This window comes from Trichoderma aggressivum (genome assembly GCF_033847375.1).
Source record: "Trichoderma aggressivum f. europaeum strain CBS 100526 chromosome Unknown scaffold_008, whole genome shotgun sequence".
In the NCBI taxonomy this organism is placed as follows: Eukaryota; Fungi; Ascomycota; class Sordariomycetes; order Hypocreales; family Hypocreaceae; genus Trichoderma; species Trichoderma aggressivum.
The window spans coordinates 363,771-384,986 of NW_026946374.1; the positions used below are offsets into that span (position 1 = coordinate 363,771).

The window sequence follows — 21,216 nt, forward strand, 5'->3', positions numbered from 1 at the left end:
TTACGGCCTGCATTAGCAGCTGCACGCACTGCTTACTCCAAGTATCTGCTTCCTGCGGCGCTACTGCACGACGGGGCTTTGAATCACCGTCACCCATTTTGCTGCATGCATGCGGCATATGCACGCTGGCAAAGAGGGGGAGCGATGAAGATGGAGGCCATTTCATCTATCCAGTACATGCAATACGGCAGCATTGAGAGAAGAGATTTCTTAGCGTCGTTTCATTGTGCGACATTGTGTGCTCGTATGCATGCATGTCTCGGTCTTGATTGTCTCTCATCTTTCTCTTCCTCTCTCTCTTTTCTGACCTTGCCTTGCCTACCATGATATGTAATTTGTAATTCTTTCTAGTGGTGACTGTATACTATCTCGTAGTAGCACCAATCACTTCCATGGTCTTGATTTTCTCTCTCTCGACGGACTGAGACATTGCAGGGGGGGCTGGAGAGAATTGCTCACAGCACAAAAAGCGAGACACTGAGCGTGAGCAGATGCAAATCAGATTAGGCAGACGATATGTCCAAAAAAGGTCAAAAGCCATTGGCATGAGGGATTTGGATCCAGTGACGTCAATTCCATTCTCATTCCCTCTTGGCCTTTGTTTTTTGAAGCTTTGCACGCATTTCGCTGTAGATGAGACGAGACGAGATGAAAGTCGTCGGCAGTTTTATGGCTCGGTTATGCCACCCCGAGCTGATATCAACTCACGAGCTCTCGGCCCGCTTGGCTAAGCGGTATAGCGTGTCACTAGTAATTCTCACTTGACATGACAAGGTGATCAGTTCGACTCTGATAGTGGGCAGCTTCATTTTTTGTTGTCTGTGTGGTGCTTTTCTTTTTGCTGCTACGGAGGAGAACTCTTCTTTTTGTCTTTTGTCATTGGGTCTGTTACATGGTGAAGAACCAAGAAGGAATCTCTAGGTCCTAGGCGATGTAGCGCAAATGAATACATCAACACATCTTCGTATACTTGCACTTCATCCATTCAACTCCATTGGAATGTCCAGATAAGAGTAGTGCCAAAAGCAAAAAAAAACCACAATAAACCGTAAAAACCACGATTCACACGCATACAATGCGATGCAAGGCGATGAGACGAAACGAGGCGAGGCGAGACAATGACGCCAAGTTCCGGTATCCTCCATTCCGGTCAAGACAAGCCCTTTCCCTGTCCCAGAGCTAAAAGTGTCTCTTTGTGAAACGAGCACTCAAGGGAGCTTTTTCTGTTTCTGCATGTCTTGAGCCTTTTTCTTTCTTTCTCGGAGCGGTAAAATATAATGTTTGCAGGGTTGGCTCGAATAACATCATCGTACATACCAGCGAAAACAAGGACATATCGTAATACCTCTCTTGCTCATAGTTCGAAAGAGGATATTCATTCAAGTCGTCATCAACAAACAAGATACAACATCACTGTTGCTGTGTTAACGGCTGGCATATCCAATTACTCTAAAAGGGCAGAAAGGGGGGAAATCACATTTTCTTTTCGGTACCTAGAAAATCTAACAGAATAAACGCCCAACGCATGCCACTGTAATTCCACCCTTGCACATTATTAGAATTCGAGCAGAAAAATTTATCACGAGTATCCCCTATCCCACCAACTATCCCCCTCCTTCGTTAAGTATACGGGAAGAAGGAGCCCCTCCCTTAATTACACCAAGCTAGCCATTCATCGTAGCAGAGAGCAGTAGCAAAGAGAAATCATAGAATAATAGCCAGTTCTGGTCGGTCTAAAATATCGTCGTCCAGGTTGGGATAGTATGGCACCATGGCATCGGCTGCAGCCACGTAGGCATCGTTGTACAGCCGCCAGTATGGCGTTCGCACTTTTCTCGCCGGGTGGAAGAGCCCGGCCCAGACGTAGTTGAGCACTAAGCCAGGGCCGGCAGCCACGCGAATAGCCTCAATGGCTTCGATGATGCGGTCAATGACGTGGGGACTGGTCTCGAAGAGGTTGGGATATAGCAGATTGAGCAGGTGAATCATGGCGTCTTCGCAGCCAAGACCAACCACGCCGAGCGCGATATGCTTGACAACCGACGCGGCCGTCTGTCGATGCACTTGGTCTCGGTCCGTGAGGGCATCTTCCAGCAGAGGCGTGACGGCATAGACGTAGTCCTTTGCCATTTCGCCAATGTATTCAAACAGGAAAGATAAGGACTTGAGCACGCCGTTCTGGACGTTGAGCTCAGGCACGCGGTATTCGTTCATCAGGGCCGGCAGGACGGTGAACGGGGCACAAGTTTCGGCGACGATGCCAATGGCAACGGCCGTGTTGACACGAGACTGCCGTTCCTGCACTCTCAGGTTGTTCAGCAGCGTGGCTAACACATCCTGGGGGCCGATGGCTTTGGCAATGAAACCGAACGTGTTGTTTGCCGCTCGACGAATTCCCTTCTTGTGGGCTTTGAGCATATCAAGAAGCTCAAAGCAGATTCTCATCCACTCTCGCGCATTGACACTCTCGGGGCCTCGGTCGGCAATACGTCCCACCAGGTCAATCGTGTTTTCCTGCACCTTTTCGTGTCGGTTACGTAGAATAGGGGTCAATCGAGGCAGCAAGTCCTTGATGGGAGGCTGCATCTGAGAAATACCCACGACCGTGACAATGGATCGCAGAGCTCCCAGAATCGATCCGAGGACTTCAGGATACTCTTCTCCGAGGTACTCGTACAGGACAATGCCCAGCTTGCCCATGAGAGCATCCTCTCCGCATTGCTTCATCACCATGGCGATTCGAGAGATGAGATCCGCAGCCTGCTGTCGAACAGTGGCAGACTTGTTATTCAGTCTCCACAGGATTGTGCTGACAATTTGTGGCAGGTAGGGCTTGCAGCGTGTTCCCAGAGCGTTGACGACCGAACCAAAGCCATTGAGCATAACAATGTCCTCGACACTCTGCTCTTGGAACGCGTGAAGGATACCGTCAATCAGGCGTTCCTCGAGACGCTCGCCGATGTCCGCGGCACCAAGACTGGCCACCACCTTTTCGACTGTCTCTACCGTCATCTTTCGGTAGGCCTCGCTCTCATCCTTGAGATTGTTGACAATTCTCTCCAGGATCTCACTCACGCCAACCTTTTGGCCAATGTCCACCGTGGTCTCAACGACTTGCTTGTAGTTTCGCTTGTCCAGAGCCATTCGCCGCACCCAGAAACTCTTGAAAAACTCGTCGAGGACGTGCTCCTTCAGGTAGCCGGCTGTCACTCCCTCAGTGCCTGCGCATTGAGACACCACCTTCAACACCACCTTCTTCATCTCCTCATCTGGGGAGGAAAATTCTCGCAGCAAAATCTCCATGATTTGACTGGTGTAGTAGTTGGCGTACTCTTCGTCCATGAGGGGGATGATGTATCCCACAGCCTTGAGAAAACCAGCCAGGCCCTTTCCTCGTTGTTTGCGGGCTCCAGTCCACAGTGGGTTGAGGATATCGTCGAAACTCTCGATACCATACGGGTTGGAAGCCTCGGCAAGGGCGGCAATGGCCAGACTCGTAACGGTTCTAACTTTGGTCTGGTCATCGCTCAGGTTGGGGGCGATGCAGTCTACCAAACCCTTGAGGTGAGGCAGCACCGCGCATCCCATGAGGATAGGAATCTGCTGGACGATTTTGACTCCGGTGTGCCTAGCTTGCCAGGACTTCTTGCTTCGGCACACAGCTCTGAGGAAAGGCAGCAGAGCGGGAATTCCAAGAGCAGAGGCGACAACGGCAAACGCTCGGGCGGTCGTGTTCCGGACATACTCATCAACGTGGTCGATATCCGGCCGCATTGTACTGATCATGGTGGCGAGACCTGCTGCTTTACTGAGGTTGGAAATAATCTCACGACCTTCGACTCTGGCGTAGTAGTCTTGATCAATCAGAAGTGGCTCGATGACGACTAGGATCTTGTGCACGTATGGGCGGACCAAGTCGTCCAGCTTGTAGAGAATTCTGTCGATGACCTTGACGAGCAAATGTCGCTCCTGATCTTCCAGCGATTTTTCCATCAACAGGGGGAGAATCTGATCAAAGAGGGCACCGGCGCCGAACTGCCTGGCATTGTCCGTAATCTGTCGAAGAGCCGTCTTTCGCATGGGCGGGGTTCCGTTCTTGATTTTGAGAAGCAGTCTCATAATCTTTCGCTCCTTGAGCTCGTCCACGCTGAGGGCGTTTTCATCAGAGCCGTCTGTGAGCTTGCCAAAATAGGCCATGTCCTCGGGCTTGAAAAATTGCAAGTCTCCGACTCCGGGAATCTCAGCTGGCATCGGCTTGCCACCAAGTCTGACTTGGTCAGGGTCCTGCATCATGAAGCCAGTCTGAGGTGCCGGAGTCGCCATCACCTTGTGAGTTGGGGCCCGGACGGGTTCGTATCCAGGAGGAGGGTCAAGGACCTTGTAACCCTCGGCTTCGCCTGGCAAGAGCAGGTCAAGCTCTTCGTCGCTCAGGGCCATGTTTCGCCCAGAGATGTCAGTTCCAAAGGTCGTGGGCATCGAGGCTGCTTGGGACTGATGCATGGGAGTTGCGAGCCCCTGGTTGCCCATGGGTGTGGCAGATGGCGCCTGATCCCATCGCGAGCGTTTCTTGGGGGCGTCCATGGCATCTGGCCCCGGAACAGAGGGTGTCTGATCCCACCGGGAGCGCTTGGGCTTGACGGCATCCCCATTCTCTTCCTTTACTTCCTCTTCTCCGGTGGGCGCCGAAGAGACATCCCATCGCTGCTTACGCTTGCGTACCGATGTGACGGCCTCCGTGGAGCCCGCCTCTGCGTTTTCCTTGTCATGATCGGCGAGTGTCGGCTTTGCATCTTCGCCATTGTCATCATCCAACTTGGCCTTGATGGCTTGCTTCACACGCTCCTCCTCGCGCTCAAGCTCGCGCAGCTCCATGATTTCTCGATAGCTGGTTCCATTCTCTGCAGCACCGGCTTGTCGGTTCTCAGCAAAGGGATCGGCTCGAGTCGGCGTGAGCACGCGATTGAACCGTCGCTTCTGATAATCCGTCTCGCGGTCGGTGATGCGTCCGCTCTTCTCGCCTTTGCCGGCTAGAATATCATCTTCCTCAACGCCATCGCCGCGGGCAAACTCGTCAATCATTTCACGAGATGCCGTGTACTGACCGACGAGCCTACGCGTGTTGTCTCCATCCTCCATCTCATCGTCATCATCCCCCATTGGCAGAGACGTGTGGTATCCCGCAAACTTGTCGGCTTCCTGTCCGTCGTACAGGTCGTTGTCCGCGCTGTCGGTGAGCCGCTGCTTCGTCGAGTCATTGCGTTGATTCGAGGCTGCCAACGCGCGCGAGCCTTTGGTGGCGGCCGCCGCAGCGTTGCGCTCCTGCTGGAGCCTCTTGATCGTCTCGAAATCTGCATCAGACATCTTGGCTCATCGAAATTCCTGCTTCATCCCGGTTCTAACGTGTTTGCCGTGGTTCCAACGAGAGCGTTGCGCATGGAGGTGTGCTGCTGAGAAGCTTGTTGATTTTAGATAGGGATTGCAGGCCAAGCTTTGCATGGAGGCGGCAAAAAGTCTACCGCCAACGCAACTCCGACATTCAGCCGACGCGCCACTCCGTGCAGCCAATGCGACGACAGTTGTGTATCGCGTCAGCCTTGGACCAAGAAAATATTAGAAATATAGAGAGAAGAGTAATGGAAAAAGAATTTATATTGTTATTATTATTATTATTGGCTTCATGGCCGAGCTCTTGTTCGCCGCCTTTTGGTTGTCGTGTCTACTTCTAGAATGACTCCCTCCTTTGTATCCTCCTCTTTCACAAGCACTACACTTTCTAACTCTACCTCAACAGCTGCTTTCCTCTTCCTTGGAGACCCCTTCTTTGAGATTGGAGCATCTTCTTTCTCCGGTAGTTCTTCAACTTTTTCGCCCTTGATACGACTTGAAAACTCTCGTAGGTCGGCTGTGAACAAGACTGAATGGGCCCAGCCCGCATATTTGCCCCATATACCTCTAAAATGATCTCCAATCGCATCGTACATGACCTTGTTGATCGTTTTGGGGCCCTTTTTGCCAAAGCGATAATCCCTCTGCGCAATCTGAAGAACATGTGTATCTACCGGGACTGATTCTCCCCATCCTAGACCCATTAAGCATACACAGTCGGCTACCTTTGGGCCTACGCCAGTGAGGGAGAGGAGCGCAGCCTGTGCATCTTTGTAGGTGGATTGCGGCCCATCGACTACTGCCACGGCGTTGAATGCAGGGAAGTCTGGGTTGCGCAGTGAGTCCAACCATGCTGAAGGCTTTTCTTTGGCAATGATGCGAGCCGTCTCTGCGATGTACTTGGCGCGATACCCAAAGCCAAGTTCTCTTAAATGGGCTTCGACTGTCTTTTTCGTTAGAGACTCTGGGGTTGGGAAATCGTGCATGGCCTCGCCCTCTATGTGGCCAATCAACGGGCCGTAATGCTTGCAAAGTTTATGGACCTAGAGGTCAATTGATGTTAATCGAAAGTTGTCTTTCTTAAGCCGTTCCGTTCCCATGAGGACTAACCATTTGAGAGATGCGAGATATGTTATTGTTGCTGCTGCATATAAAGGATATCAACGCCTCCCATGCATCTTGGTTCAGGATCCGAACCCCCGTAAACTGCGGTGCCTTTTCCCGAAAGTTTGGGTCATCCTTCGACCACTGCTGATACAGGGAAGCCAGATCAATGTTTAAGCTGAAATAGTGGCGAAGGAGATCTTCTGTGTCGTCCTTCTCTAATGGCACGTCTTTGCCGGACGATTTACTCTCAGTGCGGTGTTCTGGCCAAGTCACTTTATAGTGTAGATGAGTTTCATCTTGCTTCAAGGACAATATCCTCCCATGCAAGGTACATGTCCTGTTTGTGTTTAGTAGTTTAGCATCAGTAAGAGTAGCAAGGACGTGAGACCAACCATTCATCATTGAGTTTCCGCCACCTGAATGATTGGCCACACCGCAAGGTTGTGTCAATGCAGAGTTCCGTGAGGCTCACTGGCAGTTTGCGCCAGTCGACAATGCGCTTCATCGCCATGATTGACGAATCTATTGAGTTGGACTCTAGAAAAGGAAAAAAAAAAAAAAAACAATTACAGGTACAGGTTAATACCGTATCAGCAGGCAGTGTGTAAGTCGTCGATTCGATAGGGGCCACCGCTATGGACTTTTCGGGTCCTGAGGCGCGTCACTAAAGCACTAGCCGCAGATAATCCGGCAGGCTCTCCAGCACTAACGCTGAAGCGGATTAGCGCTCATCTTGCAAAAAAAGCTCCAGCCTCGCCTTCCATGCAAAGCATTGGCAAAGGAGCTTTTGGCCAAGAATCTTGCCGGCGACTCCATCGACTGTCCTTTTCATCACAGAATCCGGCATCACCAGCATCAAGGAGTTGCCCGGCCGCTAGAATTGGCGACGAGAAACCACAACAATGAACGGCGACAGTTATTCATCTCGAGGTACGACGCGCGTTCCAGCCGTTGCTCAATCGGCGCCTGTGCTGTGCTAACCAGAGTTTCGCGTCAATCAGATGGGGGGCGAAGAAACCGAGATTATCCTGTTCGTATACCAATTACTGCTTCCACCCGCCGTATCTAATTGCTTTGCTCTAGAGCTCGAGGGGCGAAAGAGATGACCGTCGCGACCGACACAGAGACCGTGATCGCCGCCGCTCTCGATCACCAGACCACCGTGGTGGTGGTGGCCATCGCCGGCCTGAGGGAGACGTCGATGCATACTCTTCAAGTCGCAGCCACCGTGATAGGGAACGTGAGGACAGATACTCATCGGCGCGCGACCGTCGGGGCGACCGCGAGTGGGACCGTGACCGAGGCTCTTACCGCAGAGATGCTCGACGTGACGACGACGAGAGGCCCAACCGACGAGACCGAGATGGATACGACGATCGCCGAAGAGGAGGACGAGAGCGAGAGAGGCGTGATGATGGGTTTGCTAGGCAGGAGCAGCCACGCCGCAGCCCGTCGCCCCCCAAGAAACGAGAACCCACTCCCGATTTGACGGACGTTATCCCCGTGCTGGAGCGTAAGCGACGTTTGACGCAGTGGGATATAAAGCCTCCTGGCTATGACCTCGTGACGGCCGAGCAAGCCAAGCTTTCTGGCATGTTTCCCCTTCCAGGTGCCCCTCGTCAACAGCCGATGGATCCAACAAAGCTGCAAGCCTTCATGACTCAACCCGGTGGCCAAGTCACCAGCGCAGGACTCAAGGCGAGCAACTCTCGCCAGGCAAAACGCCTGCTCGTTTCCAACGTCTCAAGCGGTGTTACCGAAGACGCCCTGATCTCCTTCTTCAACCTACAACTGAATGGGCTGAATGTCATTGAGAGCTCTGATCCTTGCGTTCTCTGCCAGTTTTCTCAAGACAAGGCATTTGCCGTCCTAGAGTTCAGAAACGCGTCTGACGCAACTGTTGCGCTCGCATTGGATGGCATCACCATGGAGGCCGATGATGCACAGAATGGTACCGCCAATGGTGGCAACCACGGGCTGAATATCCGCCGACCCAAGGACTATGTCATGCCTGCGCTGCCAGATGAGATGCCCTACGACCCAGAAGTCATATCCAACGTGGTGCCTGATACTGTGCACAAGCTGTGCATCACCAACATTCCGTCTTTCATTAACGAGGATCAAGTTATTGAGCTGCTCGCCGCATTTGGCAAGCCCAAAGCGTTTGTTCTGGTGAAAGACCGCAGTACCGAAGAATCTAGGGTGAGTCGGGCTTGGTTTGCGGATGTCATCTATCAGCGTAAACCTGTGCTAACTGTGTTATCAAGGGAATTGCATTTACCGAATATCTTGAGCCTTCCACAGCGAACGAGCCTGCCTTGAATAGCCTGAACGGAATGGATATGGGCGGCAAGAAGCTCAAGGTGACGAAAGCCAGCATTGGACCTACACAGGTCGCAAACTTTGACGTGGGCATCACTGCGATCAGTGGTCTCGCTTCTCAAACCTCCAATGACATTGAGAGAAGCTCCGTCATCCAGCTTCTCAACATGGTCACTCCTGAAGAGCTTCTGGACAACGACGATTACGAAGGTATGTGCGAGTCTTGTTCTTATGATGTCGGTATTCTAATCCCAGATGCAGAAATCTGCGAAGACGTTCAGGACGAATGTTCCAAGTTTGGCAAGGTCGTGGAGCTCAAAGTTCCCAGACCATCTGGCGGCAGCAGGCAATCCACCGGTGTAGGCAAGATATACGTCAAGTTCGATTCCGAAGAATCCGCCACCAAAGCTCTCACAGCTCTTGCTGGAAGAAAGTTCGCCGACCGAACTGTAGTGGCAACGTATTTCCCAGAGGTTTGCGTTCCCTGTTCCCTGTTGCTCAACCTGACAAAGAAGAGGAAGGCTAACCCATTGGCAGGAAAACTTCGAAGTAGGCGCTTGGTAAACTGTTGTAATTAATACTTGGGCGAGGCGGTTTAATACTAGGTAGGTAGCTCATGACAAGTCACATTTGCAGCCACGGGAAATTATGATAGCTTTGGTTAAGGACGGAGCGGTGCAGATACAATGAGAAACGTACTTTGTTCCAACGTGGGATCACAGGTACGAGAAAAGAAAAAAAGGGACGGCGTTTTGTGTGCTTTACTTGGCTGTGGCTGCGAAGAATAACGGATCAAGGCTCAATAGTAAGCGAATATGGAATGCCAAATCTCATTAAGATTACTACGGTGCTATCGCTAAAGAGAAAGAAATTGTGTCTATAACACGTCTATTTGCTTCATGTTAGCAATACTTCTCATCCATGAGTGTGTTGCAGCAAATAATGAAAGGTAGCGCCAAAAGATCAGAAGTCCGGTTAATTCATTGGCATTCCCGAAGGAACGCCTAACATAAGAGGTGCCAAAATATAACAAAATGTGTCGTGTCATCATGTAGGTACGTGCCATGAAGGCATCGCCAGTGTTGAGAGATTGAGCAAAGAAGAGATGGCTTACCAGTTCGGGATGGCCTAATTACAGCGCTATGAGCTGGCCATATCGATTTCCTCTTTAGATTCCTGCTGCAGCCGACAACATTCGGATAAGGCAAGGGAACAAGGACGGACCATAAAGAAAAGACGCGGCGCGTCCAAAGTCTTTCTGAGAGAAATTTTTAGAGAAAAGAAGACATTGCGGGTCGAGATATCGAAGCCAAAGAGAGAACTGGTCAGGTCACGTGCAGGTGCGGAAATCTGGCTTGCAGGGCCGCTAGTCACGCAACGGCGCTTTCCGCCTTCTGCCCTAACTAAGCGAAAATTTCTTCCCTCCCCCCACACGACCTAATTGTTACTTGCTCTGGCAACTTCGCGACCAGCTTCCCGACAACTTTTTTTGCATCCTCAGCAGAACCTCCAAACCAGACAAGATGGGTAGACTTCACAGCAATGGCAAGGGCATTTCGTCCTCCGCCGTCCCCTACTCTCGCGCCGCTCCTTCGTGGCTGAAGACCACCCCCGAGCAGGTCGTCGACCAGATCTGCAAGCTCGCCAAGAAGGGTGCCACTCCCTCCCAGATTGGTGTTGTCCTGCGTGACTCCCACGGAATCTCCCAGGTCAAGGTCGTCACTGGTATGTTGGAATAACGGGCGTTTGGCGAAGACTACAATGAGTGGGAACGCTTTTGACTGACTTGTGAAATTTTGCAGGTAACCGAATTCTGCGAATCCTCAAGTCCAGCGGTACGGAACCCTGAAGCGAATGTAGAATGTCATGTTCCAACGGCGCATGCATGCATGGATATACATACATTTTCCATGAGATACCTCTCTCATGTGCCTCTGTGCGGTCTTGACTGACAGAGTGATCTATATAGGCCTCGCCCCCGATATTCCTGAGGACCTGTACATGCTGATCAAGAAGGTGAGATCTTCTGCAGCTCTCTGAAGAAAAGACTTTGGGACGAAATGAAACTGACAGTGAATAACCATCAGGCTGTCGCTGTCCGCAAGCACCTTGAGCGCAACCGCAAGGACAAGGACTCCAAGTTCCGCCTCATTCTCATCGAGTCCCGAATCCACCGTCTGGCTCGTTACTACAAGACCGTCGGTGTCCTGCCCCCTACCTGGAAGTACGAGTCCGCTACTGCCAGCACCATTGTCGCTTAAACGGGGGAAAAACGACCACGGGTTATTCACGGTCATGGTCGTGGAGGTTTTCAGGTCTTGGAGTTTGGGACGTTTATGAAAAAAGCTGCATTTAGAGCTATGATTCTTCTGCGTTGGTCTGGAAAGACCGAGCCGGCAGTCAAATGCTCAAATCGAAAGCAATTGGACTGCTCATTGATATAGATGTGCTCTGGGTATCCTAAAATCCCTGATCCTGTAATCTGAAATCCTCAACGCCTTCAACGTGCCTTTGTCCCATGATCTAATGATGCTCTGAATCAAATTATCCTGTACCTTCCAGCTCCCTCGACTTTTGTATTAAATACTCGCCCAAAACTCGCAAGGGGTCTTCTGGTCTGGGATAAGGTAGTTGTTAGTGACAGCTTCCAACTGATGATGATGATGCCGACCGAGGCGATCAACCTACTTTTCTTTGGCCAGCAGTTTCATCCCCTCCAGCAGGGCCCCCGTGACCTTTGAATTCAAGTATCGCCGCGTTGAATCGCCATGCAACGGTGGCTCTGAAGGCATTGTGAATCCTGAATCTGGGTGCGCTGAAGCCGCTCTAGAACCATGCGCTGGAGTTCCTGTTCGGCCAGGAGCAGGGCTGGGTGCAAAGGCAGCGGGTGCCGGTGACTGGTGGCGGTCAGTCGATCAACAGAGCGGCAGAAGCGGCAGAAACGCCATTGTTTGGAGCAGAATCGGAATCAGAATCATAGAAGCGGCCTTACTGCTTGGTCTGTTGGCACATCCGCCATGACGACGTCGTTCCCTTGGCTCTGCTGCGAGGGCGGGTTTGAAGCTTCATTGTTGGAGACGGACACCTGCGGAACATCCACCGCGGGCTTGTGATCGTCCTCTGCCATGATTACGGAATGCTGGCGCCAATTGGTCGATTGCAAGCTGGGGATGGGCAAAAAGAAGCTGCCATTGCAGCTCAAAGAAAGCAGCATGAACTGTGGTGGGGACGGCACTTAGAGGGGTCAGCTGACTTCGCGTTTAGCTGTTCACGGGCCGCCGCGTCAACTTCCACTCGTCTTGTGCAGGACATCATCCATTCTTTGAGCGTTCTTTTTTTTTGCTATTCATTAAGAAGCCAGAATCTTGCTTTTGAAATGGGCTGCCATGGATGCTTTCGTGAAGCGGCTATCAGGTGCAGACGCTGAAGCTCGAGATGCCCGGCGCTCACTTGGTGATGCATCGCCAGTCGCTTCAAGGCCGTCTAAGCGGCTAAAGAGGGACAACGGCACCGATTCAGAGTCGGAAGAGCCAAATGAGCTTCCTGTGGAATATGGGCAGCAAGTCATTGCTGCTTCAGAGGCGCTTTCAGATGAAACGGACCAGCGCCGGAGCAAGGAGCGAGTCACCGAGTTTGAGAATGCCCTGCCGCCCACCGAGACCAATGAAGAAGCAATTACAGAGTACGAGGCTCTCAGGTCTTCCCAAAACAACGCTGGAGAAGAGAGATCGGATGTCAATACTGCTCCTTTATGGATCAAGGGAAGAAGCTCGATATATGTCGACGCATTCAACCTCGCACTAGATACAGTCTTGGAAGAAGAATCGTCCCTGTTCAGTAGCAAAGAGAGCGAGATTTTCCAGCAATGGAGAAGCCTGAACTACGAGGCGCAGTATTTGTAAGTCACTTTAGCGGCCAAACCTTCCTCTACTTATTGGAGAGGATAGATACGTTCGGCTGTTTCTCCGGAAAACTGCGGCGTGGCATCGGTCCTCTCGCTTGGGGTATTTCAACGACATCTCAGACCATGACAGCGCCATCGCTACGCTCCAGAAGTCTCGAACCCTACCTCCAGAGCATGAAGAAGAGTCGCCCGTAGAAAACAAGCTGCCATGTGCTGAGCTAGAAGACCCTGGGGATATCAATACATTTTCATTTGCTGATGCCTCCGAAGATTATCTCGATACAGTCGAGGAGGCCGCGTCGCTACTGCACCTGGATGAGCTCAAGGTTTTAGCTAAAGAAGCCAAGATCCAAGGAAAGACCAAGATGGATATGGTCAAAGCCTTGTGCCGGATGAGCCAGCAGCAGGCTGGGCTGCTGTCTTTGGGCATCAGTAGGCAAAACAGCAGAGATTCGAATACCTCTGAGGGAACAGACCATCCTGGTCCAACGGTGCGCAAAGTAAAAAGGGAGAATTCCAATCGGGAACAGCACTTCCTGGCCAAAATCCTTGCCATTGTCGGTCCATGTATTCGAATATCGCCTGCTACTTTCACACTATTCGAGAGGGTACATCTGGTCTTTTACAGATCTACAGAATGGACGGAGAAATCACTGACGACTATCATTCTGGCTAAGATTGCGAGGCGGAATTTTCCCGAGTACCTTGTGTGCCGTTCTTCCACAATATTTGCATCTCGATCTCACTTATTGGAATTTGAGGCGGCCATTCGTATGGAAGCGGAAGTTGATAGTGTGCTTGAATTCAGTGGACCACTAGATGAAAAAGGGTCACAGAAAATACTCGACATCTTTGAAAGGGTACACCCCCGCTGGAGGGTGTTGGTTGAAGAAGAAACTGTGAAAGAGCGTCAAGTCTACGAAATGGGAGAGGGTGCCTATCTCAGGAGATTCAATCCTGCCCACTCATATACACGAATCATCGTGAAAGCTGCCTTGGTCTTTGGCAAACTAAAGAGATACGCCAGGGAGCATGAACTGTTGACTGAGCTTTTAGAACAGCGACTTTTTCACCTCGCTCGAAGGGGCTCCTGGTATCAACGCAAGGCTCTCCTAGAAGAGCATTACATGCCCAGCCTTGACCCGGAGCTCACCCCCCATGCGTTGGAGCAGCAGAAGAAGCGGTGGAGGGCCATAGCAGTCTCGACTTGCGAGGCGGGCCTTCAAGACCCCGATTGCCATCTCATACACCACTACGACTTACAAAAACGATTGGTCAAATTAGAGAAGAAGCTTCGTATCCCCAAGCGTCTTCAGCATGATTTTGGACATGTACGGCTTGCCGATCCCTTGGAGCTATCGGTTGAAGGAATCCAATTGAAGAAAAACCCGCCGCCGAAGCCGGGAGGCCAAGCTCCAAGCACGAGAACCATGTGGTTGGACGATTCAGACTCTGGCGGTGTGTGTACCGTGGAAGAGATGTGCTTGAATCACTTCCGGTCACAGGGGTGGAAGGGTTACCATGCTGAGGGAGGCATTATTCGCACCCTGTTTGCTTACTTGTTCTACGACATCCTGTTTCTCTACATCCCCAACGTATTCCAGACGGCCTTTCAAACTTGTCCGCTGGACTTGCACACCGACGCCTTCTTCCCTGCTCGGACCTCGGAGATCAACCATCGACTGGTCGAGATTGCCAACGGGGAGGGTGAAAGGTTGCTTCGTGGGGTTTGGGAAAGGGAGCATGAGCGACGAACCAGTGTGATAGGTCTCAATTGGGATTTCCCGGTGGAGGACTTGACAGAACTAGTACGCTGCTTCCAAGGTAGCGCTTTAGCCGCTTTATGCAAGGTGATGGCTCAGGAGTATAGACAGAGAGGTGGAGGCATCCCGGACCTGGTTCTCTGGCGGATGGCCCAAAATGAAGAAGCAGACGGCACAGACAAGGAACCAGGAAAGGCAAGAGGAGAGGCCATGTTTGTTGAGGTCAAGAGTGCAAACGACAGGCTGAGCGACACGCAGCGGCTATGGATCCACGTCCTCACTGGCGCTGGGGTCAAAGTCGCTCTTTGCAATGCCGTCGCAAAGGAAATCAGAGAAATTGACTAGCTGTCTGCCCGCTCAGTCGCTTACAGGCATTGTATGCCTCGAGATGGAGAAGAAGGGGGGGGGATATTCCAGTCGTGATGGAGGGTACTCGACTCCAAAGGTGGAGTTGGAGGCGTGGACAATTGACCGCCCCTCCTCCTTCTTAGAAGCCCGGCCGTCGATGCCCCTGCGGGACGATCTTGATTTGCCATGTTTGCCATGTGCAGGCGTTAGTCGCGAAGAATAAAGACTGCGTGGGACAGGTTCCCCGATGGCTATGGAGAGGCTCCACAGAGCTCCGTGTGATATTGAAACGAAAGTGTTTTCATCACCGCTCCGTGCGTTGTGAGCGTGCGTGCGTGCGTGCGTGCGTTTCCAATTATAGCAACAAATGGAACTCGTCTCAGAATGTTCCATCCAGGCAAAACGGACGGCATCTTCATCCTCCTCCTCCAATGGCGGCTTAACCCGGTTTCAGCAGAGGTGATACGAGCCAGGACCCCCCGCCGCTCTCGTTTCAGAACCACACATCGAATATGATTTTCTCGAAAATCTTGCTAGTCTGACGGAAAACTGGGACCAATAAGAACACATGGCGACATTAGGATAGCGTGACTCGCATGACCGAATGTCACAATGCTACTCTACAGCACATACCTTGGCAGCAGGACGAGCTCCAAGTCGAGCGTCGAGAGACGGTGCTTGAGAGCAGGCTAGCAGCAGCAAAGCAGGGGTGGGAGAAGCTTAGAGTTCCCAGCCCAGCGGTGAGCCGATGCTAGTCCCGCGGATAAGAGGCCTCGCGTGTAGGAGAATTACCTCTGCGTGGTAGCCCGGCAGTTGATGGTCAAAAGAAAGATTGAATCTAAGCACTAACGTCTCCCACAGCGGTTCCAATTTGAGCTCACGAGGCCGCCTTCGCTTATTGAGTTTTGCCCAAATCTTGGGAAACCGGGATTCTGGCGTCTCTCAAGAGAGGACAATCAGCTTCCTGCTCGCTCTCCCCCATTTGCTTGCTATTCGTTACGAGTACAAGTGCCAGCTTTGCCGGCCGCACATACAAGTATTAGCGCAGCTCGACGCAGCTGTACGAGCAGCAGATTCCTCGCCACATACGATGTCACGGCATGAAGGGTCCTACTCGTACCGTACATGATGACCGACTCATTTCTTCATACATGCTGCCGACATACGCCCTCGTACATACGGCAGGCCTCATCTCATAGGCACAGCAGCACAGGCAATGGACCCCCGAAAGCCACAGTAGCGACGGCTTAGTCTTCTGCATCTCGAACAATTGCGTTGCCCACATATCAGGGCGCTTAGATCCCGGCCAATCATGTACACTGGACCCGACGGGTGGGTGACAGACATATCCACGCTAACCAATGACACGGCTCGCGGGAGCTCGACGGCGCTTAGAGGTCCACTGGCACGAACTGGGGTGGCATTGGTGTCGTCTGTCCTGGGACGACGCCGCTTTTAGCTGCTCCCAAATTATGCCTTTTTTTAGGACCATTGCTGTCCTACGAGCCCGGGGTTGGGAGACGGAAGAGGGTGTGCGGCCAGTGACGTCGGCGAACGTCACGAACGCAACGACGGATGTGCCCGGACGACGAAGGATGGGGGTGTCTAATCAAAAGAAGGATGGAAGGAAAGCAGCACAGAGCAGACGGGATGGTGTCGTAAGGACGTGGAGAGAACAAGAGGAACCTGAGGCGACTCCTACTCGTACTAAGGCGGTTCTGCTATGACGAGCATGTCTTGATGAAGGAGGGGGCGTGTGCAAGATGACTTAAGCCCAGGCACAACGGGAGAGGGCTTGACGACAAGATTCGAGATCGAGGAATGGCCACGGTGATGACGATGGTGGGCAAGACAGAGACTCTGCGGTTTCATTTGCTCCAAGCTCGCTGCCTTTCAGCAGGGAGTAATACGCTCTCTGTCTATCCTGCGTTCTTGAGTGGACGGCCTATGATACGTGTATATGCAGCAACCCGTGTTGACGACACACGACGGGACATAGCCGCTCAACGAGATGTCGAAGAGTCGAGCCAGGCGGCAAACTGGGTTCGTTCCGATGGCCTCTTTGCTCAACCCACGGCGCTACGATCCAGCAGATCAGACTACAGCAGCAAGCAGAAAACAAAACAAAACGATGGGATTTAACGTAGTACTTCTTGGCCTCTTGCATCGCGACCTAGCGGGAAGCATCTTCCCGTCCGGCCCATTATCCGGCCCAGACACCCACCCACCGCACACGGCACGCACGCAACGCACAACCGCTCATCTAGCATAAAAAATTCACCACGCGGCCAAAAAGAGAGAGAAATAGGAAAGTGTTTAATACCACACAAAAAACTGTCACGATGGTCCTCTTCTTCTCTCAAGGGGAGGGGGGGTTGATTGTCTTTGACGCTGTGACTTGTTTGGGGTGGTAGGATTCGAAAGGGATCTTGTGTCCCTTTTATAACGAGAGACAAGACACATTTCACAGAAGGGGGAGACCAACAAGAGATAGAAGGAGGTTCAAAACAGATGGCAAAACTCTCTCTCTCCTTCTTTCTCTTTGTCTCCCTCTCTCTTCAACCCCAACATGCACAAACAACTCGCAGATACTGCATATTCGCGCCCACCTCAACCACACAAACCCAACGCCCTCGCAAGCCCATCCACATTCACTCACACTCCAAACCACATTCCATGTCAGAAAAATAAAAAAGAACAAAAGCCTATGCACATGCGCCAAGGACTCTTTATAACCCCCATACCGAGAGGGGGCCCCATAACTGGTACTAGTAAAGCAAAAAGGCTCTCAGGCGCCCACTCCCATGCGACCGCCTCTGCGACCATCCTCCCCGGCCTCTTTTTTTTTTTTGTTCTCTTCTTTTTGCGCAAGTCTATCTGCAGCTTTGCGTGAAATAAGGGAGGCGGGTGAGAGAGAGTGACTGAGAATGACAGAGGGGGGGGGAGAGTAAGGCGTGGGAAGGCGACGAATGAAAACAGTCTCTTATACCGAGTTTTGCTCTTCGTGCAGTACAAAGCGCTGCTCCATATTGCTGCTGATACTCTGTACACACACTCACACACACACACCATCAATTGGAAAATCCTACCTGTCGTAAAACGGGCCAGAGTGATCGCAGTCGCCAGTAGACGCTGCATCTGTCATGATCGGGCTTGTGTTGCAATCGGAAGTTATCCCACTAATCAGCGCCGTCCTCGCCATCATGATTGGTCACAAAGCAATTCTCGTCCAATGGATTTCATCAATAGTCTTTCATGTGTCTCTAAATAGTGTATAAGTGCGTGCTACGAGCAATCCCATCTGCGCTGTGCAGCTGGCCCGTCTTGTTATTCAAGAGTCAAACTGCCTCCGTCAACCCTGTCTTATGCGACCTCGCAAAAGCCGGCCCCTCTTGGTTCCCGCTCCCGGTGACACACGCCGCATCGCCTGACCCTCTGCCGCCCCCGCCCAGACTCGAGCAGGCAGACTATTATCCACAGTCCGACTCAAGCTGGTCGATGCGCTGTTGAACGCCCGTCAGACGTCTAAGGTCGTGCCCCAAGGAAAACGCCAACAAACTCCACAAGGAAATCCCTTGATTCTTTCAGAAAAAGCCTCCACCCTCGCACGTCCTCTCGGAAGTCAAGGAATGCAGTAACAAAAAAAAATGAGATAGCCGACATGGTGATGGGAACGGGACAAAAACAAAGTAAAAATAGAAAACTCCCCACACCATTCTTCCATGATACGCCAGTAGTAGTCATGCCGGGACTCGCCCGGGTGTAAATGGTAATCCATCACATCGTCGACTTCAGCTTCGACCAGCGTATTAGTGCTGAAGGTTTCGTTAAAGAAAAAAGCAAGGATTGGAAGCACGTCACCCTTCCTATTCTTTGATCATCCGTTTTTTGGTCTCCCACAGGGAGACATGTAGTCGTCTAGACAAGAAGTGAAAACACCCAGTGATGTCGGATCATGGTTGGTATACAGTTGGTGCGTTGATAGTTAAAAGATGTGCAGGCTGATAGCATCGCTATCAGCATATGAAGAGGTGATTTGAAACAGAGGATCGTAGTGCGCCGAAACATGTTTTCCCGTCGTCGTCTCCTTACTCCACCTTCCGTCGCTTGCCTCTGGGGGCGGGCTCCATTTTCGGAGTGTAAGTGACGGTTCTTGTCACCACCTCACGGATGTGCCGTACACTTACCCGTGAGGACTTTTGCTTCTTCACTTCTCCTAGGCGAGCCTTGAGAGCGGCATCCCAATCAAATACAGAGTGGATGGATCGGGCACTGAATGGGGAGCCGATGAGTCTTGAGCTCAAGGGCGAGTCCAGGTTGGAAACGGCAGGACTAGGTGGCACCTTCAAGCTAGGAAAGCAATTTGCCCCAGTAGGAGGCGCGGACATGGGCAGCGGCGCCGTGAATGGAGTTGGGGGGACCGCCATTACCGATGCTGGCGACGAGGGCTTGCTGCTGGCGGCGCTGGAAGTTGGGGACGGACGCCCATCTGTTGAGGATGTCTCCGACTTATCGCTAGCGGCAGATGTTGGCGCAGAATCGGGAGATATCTCGCCCGGTGCAAGAGCAGGCGAGTTGAGTGATAGAGCCTTTGAGAGGAAATCGGTATAGGCCAATGGCGGACTAATGGGCGTCTTGATGTAGCTGGGATCAGGTTTATAGGCGAAAGTCAGAGCGGACCTAGGCGTGGCCGTGTTTGCCGAGTGTATATCGGAGGGAAACGTGCTCGTCAATGGAGTGGAGAGCTTGCCCAGCTTAGGCCTGGCTGTGACTGCGGGCATGATGGCGGTGATTATTGAAAATGGCTGATTGCTGTTGCTGAAATAAGATGATGGGTGATACGCAAGTTAAACTGTGCGTGTGAGCGTATGCGTGCGTGCGTGCTGCGTGTGAGTGCAATTTGAGTTATTCTTGTATTCCCTAGTAGCAGTGGTACGTAGGTGGCGGTCGGTGATGGCCAGAGGCGAGCAATGTTGAAAGAGATGGGAGACGAGTAGCAGTCGTGGCAGCTTGTAAGCCTCGAGGCTTCAGAGCGTTAACCAGTGATGCCCTTCAAGCGAAGATACGCAATGAGATGAAGCCAGAGAAAAGTTTGGCGGGGACGAAAGAAGGCAGGCCACGGCGGATTATATTGTGTTGGACCGTTGGTTGGCAGTGGTGCTTGTACTTGTAAGAAGACAAGAAGCGGATGGGGCGTGTTCCTAGGGAGGTGTGTTGGAGAGCGTCAGAGACAGCAGCACCCCGGCCGACGAGGGGTTTGGCGGCAAAGGCGAGACGGGGTTTGGCTGTTTGAGAAGAGCCAGTCAAACCAGAGCAGGCAGTGTAAGGCTCGGGCAGGGGCTGTGTTTTGGATATGCGCCGGTGGCCTGGATGGGGGGGCGTTGGAAATCCCTGCCGCTGGACGCCTATTGCAGGCTGCCGATGGCCAAGCGGATTGGGCGACGACACAGGAAGGATTGCTCAAGGGGGGGTGGGAGCAGGGGATGGAGTGGAAAACGGAGCGCGCGACGAGGAAATTGGCCTGTTGCTCGTGCCTATGCCTGCCTATGCCTACCTGTGCCTGTGCTTGGGCGGGTTGCTTTTGGGCGGGTTTGACGTCGGCGGATGCGCCGTGCTGTGAATGGGCTCTTTGGCGCCGAAACAAAACGAAACAGCGAATGGCAGTGAATAGTCGAGGTTGAAGGTGAAGGGATCGTGGAGAGAGAAAAGGAGAAGTTTTGAAGGAGACGGACGGGAAGCGGGAGAAAAGAAAATCCAGGCGTCTACTGGTAGGAGGGAGCCGAATGGATCTCCCTGGAAAGAGCGAGTGCTTCAGCACCTGCTTGTTGGTGATGGCAATGGTGATGACGGAGGCTCAAAGTGCAGGCACCACCAGGCTCCAAACCCTCTGAGGGAAGGGGGAACCAGAGGGGCGTTGCCCGTTAAAGCAGCGCGAGGCCGAGGGGGGTGCGCACGGGTACCTCGATGCTACCTTAGCGGTGCGGTGACAATGGCCATGAGTAGCGGCAGCTGGCTATTGCTCTGGAGGTACTGGGCAAGTACAGACCGTCAACCGCTGTGGCGCTAGAGATCCAGGCACTGGAGGTGCTAATGGCAAAGTTCAACGGCGGTTGGATTCGATCAGTTCCATGTTCCTCAACCACAACCACATGTACGAGTACGAGTACACTCTTGCTACTACTATCACCAATAAAGGTACAGCAATGCTCGTTCTCCGAAAGCTGGGGTGACGCCGCCGCCGGCTCTGGGCGGTGCTAAACACTTCGTCCAGCTTGGTCAGTCACACTGCAAGGGAGGAAAAAAGCAAAGACGAGCTGAAGAAAAAGCAAAGAGAAACCGACGGGCCAGCCGATACAGTCAGTCCATCAGTCCTAGAATGCTGCTGCT

At 52.3% G+C, this 21,216-nt stretch overlaps 7 protein-coding genes across 7 annotated transcripts; 3 read left to right on the plus strand and 4 right to left on the minus strand.

The window, feature by feature from the left end:
- Window positions 1-1,704: 1,704 nt before the first annotated feature.
- Window positions 1,705-5,361, minus strand: Triagg1_2965 (uncharacterized protein; the record flags this gene model as incomplete). The annotated part of the gene is made up of 1 exon (XM_062897204.1): window positions 1,705-5,361. One exon carries the CDS (start codon window positions 5,359-5,361, stop codon window positions 1,705-1,707), a length of 3,657 nt encoding a protein of 1,218 aa, XP_062758032.1.
- Window positions 5,362-5,675: 314 nt separating this feature from the next.
- Triagg1_2966 (uncharacterized protein) lies at window positions 5,676-7,003 on the minus strand (the record flags this gene model as incomplete). Its single annotated transcript, XM_062897205.1, has 3 exons — window positions 5,676-6,428; window positions 6,496-6,829; window positions 6,885-7,003. The coding sequence occupies 3 exons, from the start codon at window positions 7,001-7,003 to the stop codon at window positions 5,676-5,678; spliced, it is 1,206 nt and encodes a 401-aa protein (XP_062758033.1).
- Window positions 7,004-7,493: 490 nt separating this feature from the next.
- Triagg1_2967 (uncharacterized protein) lies at window positions 7,494-9,378 on the plus strand (the record flags this gene model as incomplete). The annotated part of the gene is made up of 5 exons (XM_062897206.1): window positions 7,494-7,526; window positions 7,576-8,694; window positions 8,760-9,024; window positions 9,076-9,287; window positions 9,352-9,378. The coding sequence occupies 5 exons, from the start codon at window positions 7,494-7,496 to the stop codon at window positions 9,376-9,378; spliced, it is 1,656 nt and encodes a 551-aa protein (XP_062758034.1).
- Window positions 9,379-10,337: 959 nt separating this feature from the next.
- On the plus strand, window positions 10,338-11,075 carry Triagg1_2968 (uncharacterized protein; the record flags this gene model as incomplete). The annotated part of the gene is made up of 4 exons (XM_062897207.1): window positions 10,338-10,539; window positions 10,617-10,649; window positions 10,784-10,830; window positions 10,902-11,075. The coding sequence occupies 4 exons, from the start codon at window positions 10,338-10,340 to the stop codon at window positions 11,073-11,075; spliced, it is 456 nt and encodes a 151-aa protein (XP_062758035.1).
- Window positions 11,076-11,498: 423 nt separating this feature from the next.
- Triagg1_2969 (uncharacterized protein) lies at window positions 11,499-11,941 on the minus strand (the record flags this gene model as incomplete). The annotated part of the gene is made up of 2 exons (XM_062897209.1): window positions 11,499-11,711; window positions 11,807-11,941. The coding sequence occupies 2 exons, from the start codon at window positions 11,939-11,941 to the stop codon at window positions 11,499-11,501; spliced, it is 348 nt and encodes a 115-aa protein (XP_062758036.1).
- Window positions 11,942-12,200: 259 nt separating this feature from the next.
- Window positions 12,201-14,826, plus strand: Triagg1_2970 (uncharacterized protein; the record flags this gene model as incomplete). The annotated part of the gene is made up of 2 exons (XM_062897210.1): window positions 12,201-12,712; window positions 12,762-14,826. The coding sequence occupies 2 exons, from the start codon at window positions 12,201-12,203 to the stop codon at window positions 14,824-14,826; spliced, it is 2,577 nt and encodes an 858-aa protein (XP_062758037.1).
- Window positions 14,827-18,917: 4,091 nt separating this feature from the next.
- Window positions 18,918-19,610, minus strand: Triagg1_2971 (uncharacterized protein; the record flags this gene model as incomplete). Its single annotated transcript, XM_062897211.1, has 1 exon — window positions 18,918-19,610. One exon carries the CDS (start codon window positions 19,608-19,610, stop codon window positions 18,918-18,920), a length of 693 nt encoding a protein of 230 aa, XP_062758038.1.
- Window positions 19,611-21,216: the final 1,606 nt, after the last annotated feature.